This window comes from Hippopotamus amphibius, chromosome 12, assembly GCF_030028045.1.
Source record: "Hippopotamus amphibius kiboko isolate mHipAmp2 chromosome 12, mHipAmp2.hap2, whole genome shotgun sequence".
In the NCBI taxonomy this organism is placed as follows: Eukaryota; Metazoa; Chordata; class Mammalia; order Artiodactyla; family Hippopotamidae; genus Hippopotamus; species Hippopotamus amphibius.
In genome coordinates, this window is record NC_080197.1 from 26,049,964 (window position 1) to 26,062,342 (window position 12,379).

Below are 12,379 nucleotides of genomic sequence, written 5' to 3' on the forward strand. Positions count from 1 at the left end.
CAACCAGTACAGTGCTTGGTACATAACAGGTGCTGGAGAAATGTTTGTTGAATGACTATTGGGCATGAGAGCAGTTTACAGAGTGAATGTTACTGTTGTTGAAACCCTTTGGGAATGTGTGAAGGGAGGAAATTCCCTCTGGAGTGGGAATGTTGCTGGCTTGTCTCACCCTCTTGTCAGGATCTGGCTTGGCTATTTAGAATGAGACCTACCATTCTAATGGGAGCTTCTCTAACTGGGGAGAGAGGAGAGGGAGGGGGACAGGCTGACCCCAGGGCTGAGAATCCAGAGCTGGCCAGATTCTATCATTGGCTGGCTTCACTGCTGAATGGGCCTCAGTTTTCCCTTCTGTACCGTAAGTGAGAGGCTTACTTAGTCTCTCTGGTCCCCTCTTAGTGCCAGCATAGTCTGGGATTTGTGATGAATAATTTCACAAACTGCTTGGGCAACTCCTGCTGCACTCCTAAACCACTTCATAGTTTATGAAACATCTATACTTTTCATCCACATGGCAACCCTGGAAGGGGCCAGGGCAATGAGCCCATTTTACAGATGAGGAAGCTGAGACTAAGAAGTGTCCACAAGTGGCTCTAATTTGAGGCTGCCCTACACATTTTGGTTACACAAAATGGGTATACCAGTTTGTTCCCAAATATGAATGTGCATAAAAATTACCTGGAATGAGGGTGGGGGGCGTTGCATGTGAAAATGAGGATTCCTGGACACTTAGATTCTAAGTTGGCAGGGCTGGGGTGGACCCATAGTTAACAAGCATCCAGGTGATTCTGAAACCAGGGGACTACTCTTGGAGAACCAGGGCCTTCTCAGTGCATTCCAGGAAGCCTCCGGCATCAGCCTCAATTTCTTTTATAACTCTTCTCAGTACCTGCTCTGGACCAGGCCAGTGTTGGGAAAAGGCCCTATTGGAGTTCCCAGTCTGATAGGGGAGGCAGGTAGAGAAATCCATTGTGCACTCAGTGCTGGAACAGAGGTGAGGGTTGGCAGTGGAGGAAGTAACTCCAACACCGGAGGGCTCCCTGCAAGAAGTGATTTCATTTTTTTTTTTTGGCCGCGCCACGTGACATGTGGGATCTTCCCCAGCCAGGGATCAAACTCATGCCCCCTGCTTTGGGAGCGCAGAGTCTTAACCACTAGACTGCAAGGGAAGTCCAGAAGTGATGTTTATACCGGGCCTAGGGATCTCATTCTTGATTGCATCTTAGCTTTTTTTTTTTTTTTTTTTTTTTGGTGGGTCATCCCCACCAGATGGCAGGCAAGTTCATAGAAATCATCAAGCCTTTCACATCTCTGCCCTCGGTGCTGGCACAAAGCCTGGCACAGAGAAGAGGACAATATTGCTCAAATCAGCTGACCTGAGCGATGAGAAACGGCTGATGGAGAAGTCCCAGGGCCTCCGGATTAAATGCATTTTCACGCTCAGCACACTCACCTCCTCCCTTTGTGAGATCTACCATGGAATTATTTTAATAGTGGAAATTCCACATCGTATTGTAAACATTTGTTACCTCTCTGTTTCCCTCCTCCCCCTTCACTAAACTGTGAGTTCCTTAAGGCCAGGGTCAAGAATGGGGCACAGAGCAGGCTCTCAAAACGTTTGTTGAATGAATGAGCGAATGAATCAGTTCGAGCAGAAGCTGTGCATAGGCTGTTGAAGAGAGTCCAGCTACGGAGAAGGCTTGTAGAAAAGCCCCAAGCTGTACTGGGTCAGACATCCCTCCTCATTTTCTGGCAGCTCCCTTCTGCTTGGGCTCTGGGTGACAGGGAAAGGGTGGGCGCAGAATTTGAAAGTGAATGGCATTGGTGGGGCAAGTTGAGGAAGGGAGATGTGGTTGCGGTTTTGGAGGTGAGAGCCCAGAAAAGAGGAGGGGCGGTTTCTAGAGATCTGGCCTGAGAGTGTTGGGGCCACAGATGGGGGTTCGGGGGGTCACGTGGGGGGTCACGTGGGGTCTGCCGACGGCGAGATACGCAGAACGGACATTCTATCTCCACTTAGAGGCATCAGCAGGATGGGGTGCAGGGGGAGGGGGTGGGGCCATCACTCCTCGGACAGGGGCCGTCCCCTCCGGGGGCGGGGAGTGCGAACGCGCCTGGCACCGCCCCGACAAAGCCTGCGCGCGCCCCACCCCGCGATTGGCCATGTCGCCTCGCGCCGCCGCCCCGTCCCGCCCTCCGCCGCCGGTCCGGCGCGCTGCAGCCAATGGGCGCCGGCGCCGTCGCCTCCGTCACAGTCCTGACAGCCAGTGGTGGCAGCGCTCGGCGGCTCGTGGCTCTTTCGCGGCAAAAAGGATTTGGCGCGTAAAAGTGGCCGGGACTTTGCAGGCAGCGGCGGCCGGGGGCGGAGCGGGATCCGGAGCGGGATCAAGCCCTCGCCTCGGCCTGCAGCCATGCGCCCGCGCCGCCGCCGCCGCCTGCCACCCCGGCCGCGCGGGCCGTGAGCGCCATGGCCGTGGCCGGGGCCCCCGCGGGCGGCCCTTGCGCGCCGGCGCTGGAGGCCCTGCTCGGGGCCGGCGCGCTGCGGCTGCTCGACTCCTCGCAGATCGTCATCATCTCCACGGCGCAGGACGCCAGCGCCCAGCCGGCCCCCGCCGGCCCCACCGCGCCCGCCGCCGGCCCCCGCGACCCCGACCTGCTGCTCTTCGCCACGCCGCAGGCGCCCCGGCCCACAGCCAGCGCGCCGCGCCCCGCGCTCGGCCGCCCGCCGGTACGGACACCAGGGACACTGGGCCGAGTGCGTTGCCTGGATCCCCCGCGCAGACCCGGGCGGGGCGCGATGTTTGGCCCGGAGGCAGCGGGGGCGGGGGAGGGTGGGCTGAGGCTCCCGGGCTGGGCGGTGCCGAGCCTGGGTTGGGCCTCCGGGCCCCGCCCCGGAGTGCAGGGTGACCTCGGGCCAGTCCTTGTTTGCCGCTCTGTGCTTTGGGCCTCAGCTTCCACGCCGGAGACGCTTGAGGGTCAGACTCAATGATGATAATGGCCCCACGTGTATTCAGCTATCGCTGACTGCATGCCAGGCTTCTGGCAGACTTCAAGGCAGCTAAAACTCACATCCATGCTGTGAGCTCGGTGTTGTCACTGTGCCCATCTGAACTGTGTCCAGAGTGGGGAAGTGACTTGCCCCCTAGTCACAAGGCTGCAAGTGGGATTTGAACTGAGGCCTGCTCGCTTTAGACCAGAACTTGTGGCTGGGTGGTGGGCATGGCTCCTTGGGGAGGTCAAGCGGGGGGCGTCCTGGGACCAGGCCGTGGAAGAGCCATTAAGGAGACCCTCCTTCCTGCCTCGATGCTGGACTGCCAGGTGCAGGCCTGGCCCTCTGGGCCCCTGGGGACAGGCCGCCTGGCTGGGAGGCCTTCTCTGCAGGGGCGGGGTGGCTGGGCCAGCTGCTGATCCCCCCTCCCTTTGCCTGTCCTTCCATCTGCCACCCTCCACCCTCCCAGGCCCTGGTTGCCATGGAACCTCATTAATCAGGCAGGCAGACCCTTGGGCCCCAGTGGAAGTGCTGGATGGGTTGGGCCTGTAGGACCTGGAGAGGAGGCCCCCGGTGCCAGGAGAGAGAAAATGCCCCAGGGAGGTGCCTTGATAAAGTTCTCCCCGAACCACAAGAGGCTCAAGACAGTTCAGACTAGGGGGCCCAGGAGAAGCGGCTGAATTACAGGGGGATTAGGGAGTGGAGCTCTGGAGCTTGGTCTTGTGGGCTGCAGGAGAGGGCGTGGAGACCAGTTTGACTGGCACAGCCTGTGGGTGAAGGTGGGGCATGGATGGGCAGGCAGGGGCCGGCCAGGCAGGATGGGGTCTCAGCATAGGGCTTGGAGCAAGTTGTGGGGATGGAGGCAGGGCCCAGGGCAAGGAGGTGGAAGCTGCCCAACTGCTGACGGCCTGGGTGGCAGCTGGTCCCTGAGGCATCCCAGCAAGTTTACCCCAACCCCCTTGGCCCCTTGCCCAGTGTGGCCTTCCTTCCGGAATCACCGAGATGCTAATAATAACAATAGCAGACACCATTGTTTTGAGACTGTTTTTGTTTGTTAGGCCCTGTGCCAAGCACTTTACCCAATTAACTCATTTAACCCTCTCAACAACCTTCCCCTTTCACAGATAGGGAAGCTGAGGCTAGAGATGTTAGAACCTTCCCTAGTAAGTCAGCTGGTGAGTGGTGGGACCAATCCAGATTTCCTGAGTGGTTAGCTGCTGGGATGCCTTTCTTCCTGGAGATGCTAATAGAGGTTGAAGGAAGCCCAGGATCCCTTGCTCCTAATGAGTGAGAGGGATGGAAGTTGTACCAGAGATGGGTCACCTGGCTTGCTTCCTATACCCCAGCAGCCTGTCCTTGCAGGTGCCAGCGTGGGGCCTGGTACCCGCAAGGTACCTCCATTTAGCTGATTGACAGGTACTTAGCAGGCCCAGGGCTGTGGGTCCTGCTCTTGGGGAACTGAGCTTTCAGGCTCAGAGGGACAGCCAAGGACTGGGCCGAGGCCATATTCCCTCTGCTCCACCCCTAGTGATGTCAGGGGCAGCGTCATTGGGCCTGAACATTCCATTCATTCAACAGTTGTTAGTGAGCGCCTGTGAGGTTCTAGGCAGGTAAGGAGCCTCTGCCCACACAGTACATAAGGGCCGGTAGGTGTTTTCTGCTGTGGACAGGGGTCAGGGCTGGCGCTGTCCAGCTGAAGTCCAGAAACATGAGCCCAGCTTTTGCCATCCAACACCCCTTAACATTACACCTGTGGGTAGCCACTGGCTGTCTGAGCTGTGGCCTCCACTGACTTTCTGCATTTGTTTGGGGCAGTCCTTGAAACAAGTGACAGGCTCAGCTTCTGCACAAGCGAGTGTTCATTGAGTACCTCCTGCATAGCTCTGCAATTCAGCCATTCCTCCTGGCCCTTCCTGTCCACTTCTACCTTGTTGTCATGGCTGTTAAAAAACAAACTAAATCTAATACACATTTACTATAGAAAAAGAGTTAAGAGACTAGAAAGTTAAGTGGGATAAGATCCCAACCACATCCATTTTTGCTTTTTTCTCTTCCTGAGCCTGCTTTTTATTTTTTTTAAAGGTGGTTATGACAGCTTTCTTTTTCTAAAGTTTTAGAAATTGAAGTTTTTCCTTTATTTCTGTGTTCCAGCAGCACATCATCCACACTTTAGAGATAAAGCAACAATCCCTCATGATCCTCCCCCCAATATAGAAGTTACCCCTGAAATGGATTCTATAATAATAGAAACAGAACCAGAGAAAATGGTTTCATGAGCTCTTTATCCCCAAACGGGATCACATAAATGCACTGTTTATGACCATGTTTTTCTTGTCAATATGTCTTTGGGCGAGTTCTGTATCAACCTGCCTCCGTCCTTCTTGACAGCAGCGTGGTACTCCAGAGGCTGGATGAACCAGTTTTTGCGGCCCCTCCCATGGATAGGTGTTTGAGTCATCCAGATTTTTTCTACTAATGTTCTGTCTTCACCCCTGCCCTTTGGGTTGTGTGCCTGCATCTAGAGAGCGGCAGCAGAGATGGGCACCCATCTGCTTGAGCCCTTGTTTTAGAACGTGGCATTGATCTGCCTTCAGGGTGGGTACCCACGGGGGGCAGGAAGGAGGCAAAGGGTGCTGTTGGCTGGAGCATGCTAGGGTTCAGGCCCTAGGAGCAAGGCTGGAGAAGGGGGTACATTCTGGTTTGGCTTGCGGGGCCTGGGGGCCTGGCTTCCATACTAGCCTCAGCCCAGCCCACTAAATTTCAAGTCCTGACTCCACCCCTCACCGTGTGACCTCTCCGAGGTGCAGGCTCCTCGGGAAGTGGAAAGTCATCAGAGCACCTGATGTAAGGTGGCTGAAGGGTGTGATGATCACGCGGGTGAAACAGTTACCTAGCAGTGCTTGGTTACGCAGGAAGCACCTGGCGCATGTTAGCTCTTCCATCCACAGACGCCTGAGGGAATCCACGAGTGCGTGTGTGAGAGGGAGTGTCTGGGTTTGTCAGCATGTGGGGCAGTTCGTTCAGCAAACATTTGTCGATGCCCAAGTCCCGTGCCAGGCCCTGTGTACAGAGATTATTCAGACCCAGTGCCCGCCTCTGAGTGGCTCCCTGGCTTCTGGGTGAGACAAACACCTCTGCAGAAATTTGTAGCAGGAGGCAATGTGGGGAAAGGTTGGGTTTGAGGCAAGTTCCGAAGGAGAAGAGGCTCAGTTTCTTTTGTGGGATCGGAAAGACTTAGGTGATGGGTAAGGTGCCTGCACACAGAGGGGAACGCGTTGGTGTGAACTGGGAGGGAGGGAGGTGAGGGTAAGCCAGAGAGGGGACCACCATGAGCTAAGGCTTGGAGGCACAGGTTTGTAAAGAAACATGTCTCAGCAGAAGTTCCTGTGGAGAAGGGGTGGCAGGTGAGGATACCAGGGTGGAGGGGACCAGATGGAGGCAGGGAGACCAGTGGGAAGAGAGCTGAATGGTCCAGGTGGGAGGGGCTGGTGGCTGTGCTGACAGGATTTCTTGGCAACTAGAAGTGTTGAGGGCAGTGGGTGGGACTGAACCAGGTTGTAGCTCAGGAAACCCTGTGGGTGGGGGGCCGGGGGTACGGCTGGTTTGGGTCATGATGTGATGGAGAGGTCCATGAGACCTCCAGGGCAGTCTCCATCCTCAAGTGCTGTAACTAAATCAGAGGGCATCCGGGCAGGACTCCTGGCTGTGCCACTTCCTGCCTGTATGACCCTGAGCCTTTCTGGGCTTCAGTTGTTGTATCTGTAAAATGGGGCCATTACTGTGCTGCCATATTTACAGTCAGAAACCAGAGAGAGGCAGTGACTTACTCAGGGGACCTGTATCCTAATGGCTTAAAACAAACATTTGTTATCATACAGTTTCTGGGGATGCGGGATTCAGGGGTGACCTAGCTGAGTGCTTCTGGCTCAGGGCCTCTTCTAAGGATGCTGCCAAAATGTTGGCCCGGCTGCAGTCGGAAGGCATGGCTCGAGTTGGAAGCTTTGCTGCTTCTAAGCTTGCCTGTGTTGCTGCTGGGGGGAGGCTCGGTTCCTTGCCACTTGGGCCTGTCCTTAGGGCCCCCTGAGTGCCTGCATGACATGGCAGCTGGCTCCCACCAGGAGTGAATGATCCAATAGAGAGAGCGAGGGGGAAGCTGCAATGCCTGTACGACCCAGCCTCAGAAGCTACACACCATCACTTCTGCCACATTCTGTTCCTTAGACGAAAGTTACCAGATCTGGCCCATGTGTAAGGGGAGGAGCATTGGGCTCCAACTTTTGAAAGGAGGAGTATCAAAACATTGCAAACTACCGACGGCCCCCAGGGAGGCAGTGGTGGAGCTGGGGCTTGAACTTCTGCCTTCCAGTTGAGTGTTCTGCCCTATGGGGTAGGATTGGGACCTCCCCCTCACTCACACACTTAGGCATCCTGGTAGAGAGACTGAGGCAGGGGGCAGCCCGGGAGCACCAGGCCCTCAGCCAGGTCTCTTGTGGCCCCACTCTCCTGGTTACTGGGCATCCTCCCATTGTTTTTGCTGTAGGTGAAGCGGAGGCTGGACCTGGAAACGGACCATCAATATCTGGCCGAGAGCAGTGGGCCAGCTCGGGGCAGAGGCCGCCACCCAGGAAAAGGTACCCCCAGAGCTTGAGCTAGGGCAGGCCCCCCGGCTAGATGCAGGTTGGAGGGTGTGGACAGACAAACATGCTTGCAGACTAAGCTCTGGTCCTCGAGGCCTGGGGGCTCCAAGGGGCAGCTGGAGTGGCCACCTGGCACGGCTTCCCCAAGCCCTGGGGGGTGGGAAGGTCCCCAGCCAGAAGAGAAATGCTGTGGTTGGCAGGCAGCAGCCACAGGGCCTCCCTGCTTGGCCTTACCAAGGGGAAGGAGCCATCTGACCCCCGACGCCAACTGCTCCTCCCCACCCCCCATCTTCCTGCCCTGCATTGCCAGGGAGGCCAGTCTGGCTGGGGGTGGGGGGGCTGCTGAGGGATCCTACCCTGCCTGGCCCCCAGGTGTGAAGTCCCCGGGGGAGAAGTCACGCTATGAAACATCGCTGAATCTGACTACCAAGCGCTTCCTGGAGTTGCTGAGCCGCTCGGCTGATGGTGTTGTCGACCTGAACTGGGCAGCTGAGGTGCTGAAGGTGCAGAAACGGCGCATCTATGACATCACCAACGTCCTCGAGGGCATCCAGCTCATTGCCAAGAAGTCCAAGAACCACATCCAGTGGCTGTAGGTACCAGCTAAACAGGAGGGTGGGTGGAGGCCCAGGGCCGGGCCAGCCTGGGGGAGCTGATAGCAATACCACTGTGGCCGCCTGCGTCCCCATCTTACAGCTGGGCAAGTCGAGGTGTAGAGAGGAGAGTTGGCTGCCCTGAGGTGATAGATGCAGGAAAGAACACAAATCTTACATATCTGGCTCGATGCATTTCTTCACCCGGGTAACCACCATCTGGATAAGGAAAAGGAACGTTTCCATCACCCCAGAAAGTTCCCTTGTGCCCCTCCCCAGACATCCCACCTCTCATACCACCAGGTGACCATTGTTCTGGCTTCTGTTGCCATTGAGGAGATTGTCTGACACAGCTGTTTTATTCTTGTTAATTCTTATTTTATTTTTCCCTTTTCGCCTCTTTCCTCAGTAATCCTACTCCCCTCTCGGACACATTTGTGTTTTCAGTCTTTGGTAGCTATTCCATTCTACATCATTTTTTCTTTTCACTTAACATGTCTTAGAAATGCTTCCATGTTTGCCTCTAATGCATCCTTGTTCTTTTACACAACTGCACGTCTGCCCTCATTTACTTATCCAGCCCCCTATGAGGGACACGTGGGTGTTCGCAGACACTCAGGCCTGACTTTGAACCCAGCCCGTCTGCCTTGGAGCCCAGCTTCAGCCCTCTGCTGTACCCCAGCTGAGGAGCCACGCCAAGAGGGGCCAGGGCTCGCCCGGGTCTCGCAGAACAGAGGCAGCAGCGGACGGTTGCTGAGGGTCACGGCTCCTGGGAAGAGGGGCCGAGAGCTGCTGACCCTCCCTTTGCCTCCTGGCAGAGGCAGCCATGCAGCAGTGGGGATCGGTGGGCGGCTTGAAGGACTGACCCAGGACCTCCAGCAACTGCAGGAAAGCGAGCGGCAGCTGGACCACCTAATCCACATCTGCACCACACAGCTGCGTCTGCTCTCCGAAGATGCTGACAGCCAGCGATATCCTTGAACTGCCTGGAGGGTGACGGTGGCCCCATCCAAGTGGAAATAGAGAGGCTACCCTGGGCCCTGGATTCAGGAGAGGGTTCTGGCTTTGGATACCAGTCCTGGCCCAGCATTTACTCGCTCTGTGACACTGGACGAGTTACTTAACCTTTCTGACTCTCAGCTTCATCTGTAAAAGGGAAAAATAATCCTATTCCGAAGTTGCACAGATTAAAACAAGAACAGTTAGGATACCGATAACAAACATTTATTTAATACAATGATTCATTACCTGGTTGTAACTTTAAAGTTAGAGATATAAGTTTATTTGTCTTTTATTTACAAAAATAGAAACTTTATTTTAAAGGAAGCTTTTTTTTTGTTTGTTTTAGTGAATACCCAAATTATGCTTATACATTTTGGAGATAACTACTAATTGACACCAAGGTCATGGATCAGAATAAATTCTCAGTACCAAGCCTGGATTTATGTAACTTATATGAAATTATTGCAGGCAGTCATCATGACCTTGAGATTTGATGGGTAGAGAGTGGGCTCATTGTACAAATGTGGAAACAGGCTCAAGGGCGTGAGATAGGATTGAGTGCCAACTATGTGCCAGGCTCTGGAGTGGGAGAAGCAAAGGACCGGAGTGACGAGGCAGGTATGGGCTCTGCCTCATGAGCTGTCTGGGTGGATGGCCCCCAAAGGCCAAAGGTCATGTTGTCCTTGACTCCACCAACCCTGGCCTACGTGACCTGCCAGGACCTTCGTAGCATTGCAGACCCTGCAGAGCAGATGGTCATGGTGATCAAGGCCCCTCCCGAGACCCAGCTCCAAGCCGTGGACTCCTCAGAGGTGAGACTTAGGCGTCTAGACCAGACCAGGACACGCTGGGCTGGGCTGGTAGTTAACGGAGCCTCAGTTTACCCTGCCTGCTACCTCCACCCAGACCTTTCAGATCTCCCTTAAGAGCAAACAAGGCCCCATCGACGTTTTCCTGTGCCCTGAGGAGAGTGCGGGCGGGATCAGCCCTGGGAAGACCCCATCCCAGGGTGCAGCTTCTGGGGAGGAGGACAGGGCAGCTGACCCTGCCACCACAGTGCCACCACCACCATCATCTCCCCCCTCATCCCCGGCCACGGATCCCAGTCAGCCCCTGCTAAGCCTGGAGCAAGGTGGGTGAAGGGTGCGTGGGCAGGGTGGGGCGGGGTCCCTCTCCCAGGTGGGTGGGCAGGTGTGACAGCCCCTCTGCCCTCCCCGCCGGGGCGTCCCCGGCCCGTGATGCTCCCCCGTCTCCCCAGAATCTCTGCTTTCCCGGATGGGCGGCCTCCGGGCCCCCATGGACGAGGACCGCCTGTCCCCGCTGGTGGCGGCCGACTCGCTCCTGGACCACGTGCGGGAGGACTTCTCCGGCCTCCTCCCCGAGGAGTTCATCAGTCTGTCCCCCCCGCACGAGGCCCTCGACTACCACTTTGGCCTTGAGGAGGGTGAGGGTATCAGAGACCTCTTCGACTGTGACTTTGGGGACCTCACTCCCCTGGATTTCTGACGGGGCTTAGGGGGACCAGGGCCTCCTGAGATGCCCACCCTGTCTCTGCAGCCCTGGAGCCCCCTGCCCCTGGCCGTCCTCCTAGCCTAATTGGAAACATTTAATTTATACCCCTCTCCCCTACCTCCAGAAGCTTCCAGCTCTGGAGTCTGGCTACTGCCAGGAGGCTGAGCAAGCCAGGAAGGGAAGGATTCTGTGTGGTGTGTATGTGCGTGCACCTAACACCCGATGTGTGTGCACACGGGTGAGTGGTGTGTGAGCGTGTGTGTGCAGGTACCGGGGAATGAAGGTGAACACATCTGTGCGTGCACTGAAGACACGCCCCCATGTGTCCACGTGTGTGTGCGTGAGTCCATGTGTGCGCGTGGTGGGGGCTCTAACTGCACTTTCGGTCTCCTTGCTCCAGGGGCCCCACGAGGCCCAGGGGGGCCACCTGCCCCCAGAATCCTGCGTGCTGACCAGGCCGGGTGGCAAGGCCCTGGCCTGCTTGTTTGCAGGACAGCGAGAGCACTTCTGTCGTCTTAAAGGTTTTTCTGATCGAAGCTTTAATGGAGCGTTATTTATTTATCAAGGCCTCTCTGGCAAGCTCGGGGCATCAGCAAGGGGTAGGAGGGATGTGGGGCCGATGCCGTGACCCCCTCACCCCTGAGTGAGGGCAGGCATCCCTGAGCTGTTCTCTGCCCCACTCCGAAGGAGCTGAGGCCTGAGTGGTTTATTTATTGGGAAAGTGAGGGAGGGAGACAGACTGACTGACTGACAGCCACGGGTGGATCGAGGGGGTGGTCCCTCCCCACGGGGTCACTGCAGGGCCCCAGCTGCCCCCAGGATGGATGTGAGATGGGAGAGGTGAGTGGGGGACCTTCACTGACAGGGTGGGCAGGAGGGGTGGGGGGAAGGGCCTCCCCCCCCCAGCCCAGACCACAGGGGCCCCTCCTGTGGCGTTTGAAGTGCCGCCTCCACCCCACTTCTTGCTCTGCCCCACCCTCCAATCTGCACTTTGATTTGCCTTCCTAACAGCTCTGTTCCCTCTGCTTTGGTTTTAATAAATATTTTGATGGTGTTTGGGCCCGGTTCGGGGACTGTGTACTGGGAGCACATCTGGGGGTGGGAGAGGGAAGGTTGCTGGGAAAACGCCTGTTCTCTAGTTCCCCTCTCCCTGTCCCTGCTCGGCTTCATTTTATTTGAGCCTCACTGCCCCAAGAAAGGTAGGCTTCATCACCTTTTTAATGCTAATTTAAAAGCTGGCCCAATAAAGTAATAAATGAACTCCCTTCCTTTTTCAAGTCCCAAAGAAGCCACTCTGATCAGTTTGCTATACCCCTTCCAGATGTTTCTGGACATTTGTAAACATGCAACAGATAATTGCAACAGGCTGATTCTGTGTCCGGTTCTGGGGACACGCGGTCCCTCCCTTCATGGAGCTCTCGGGATCTGCTGGAGGAAACTCAAACAAATGAGATCAGGGAGGGCTTCCTAAAGCTGTAGGATAGTAGAAATTAACTGAGCAGGAAGAGGGAGAACACACCAAGCAGGAGAGGCCAACATGGGCAAAGGCCTCCAGGGCCTGGAGGACCTGAGAGAAACCAGTGTGGCTGACATCCTGAGGTGAGGGCCAGAGTGGAGAGATGTTCAGTTTGGGGCTTTATTCAGGGAACAAG

At 56.1% G+C, this 12,379-nt stretch overlaps 1 protein-coding gene across 3 annotated transcripts; it reads left to right on the top strand.

The window, feature by feature from the left end:
* The first annotated feature begins 2,338 nt into the window (after window positions 1-2,338).
* On the top strand, window positions 2,339-12,376 carry E2F1 (E2F transcription factor 1). Of its 3 annotated transcripts, none has more exons than XM_057702002.1 (7): window positions 2,339-2,722; window positions 7,524-7,614; window positions 7,993-8,212; window positions 9,032-9,184; window positions 9,913-10,027; window positions 10,122-10,347; window positions 10,474-12,376. In XM_057702002.1, exons 1-7 carry the CDS (start codon window positions 2,462-2,464, stop codon window positions 10,719-10,721), a joined length of 1,314 nt encoding a protein of 437 aa, XP_057557985.1. In that variant the 5' UTR covers window positions 2,339-2,461; the 3' UTR covers window positions 10,722-12,376. The 3 variants fall into 3 exon arrangements, with proteins under 3 accessions (XP_057557985.1, XP_057557982.1, XP_057557983.1); XM_057701999.1 differs by having other exon boundaries at window positions 2,352-2,722; window positions 11,128-12,376; XM_057702000.1 differs by lacking the exon at window positions 10,122-10,347 and having other exon boundaries at window positions 2,352-2,722.
* The last annotated feature ends 3 nt before the right edge of the window (window positions 12,377-12,379 follow it).

What these genes read in the sequence shown, in the direction of transcription:
- E2F1 (XM_057702002.1), top strand. Translation starts at nt 2,462, where the DNA reads ATGGCCGTGGCCGGGGCCCCCGCGGGCGGCCCTTGCGCGCCGGCGCTG. An exon ending in GAAGATGCTGACAGCCAGCG is followed by an intron (nt 9,185 to 9,912) that starts ATATCCTTGAAC and finishes GACTCCACCAAC; the next exon opens with CCTGGCCTACGTGACCTGCC. An exon ending in CCTGCTAAGCCTGGAGCAAG is followed by an intron (nt 10,348 to 10,473) that starts GTGGGTGAAGGG and finishes CCGTCTCCCCAG; the next exon opens with AATCTCTGCTTTCCCGGATG.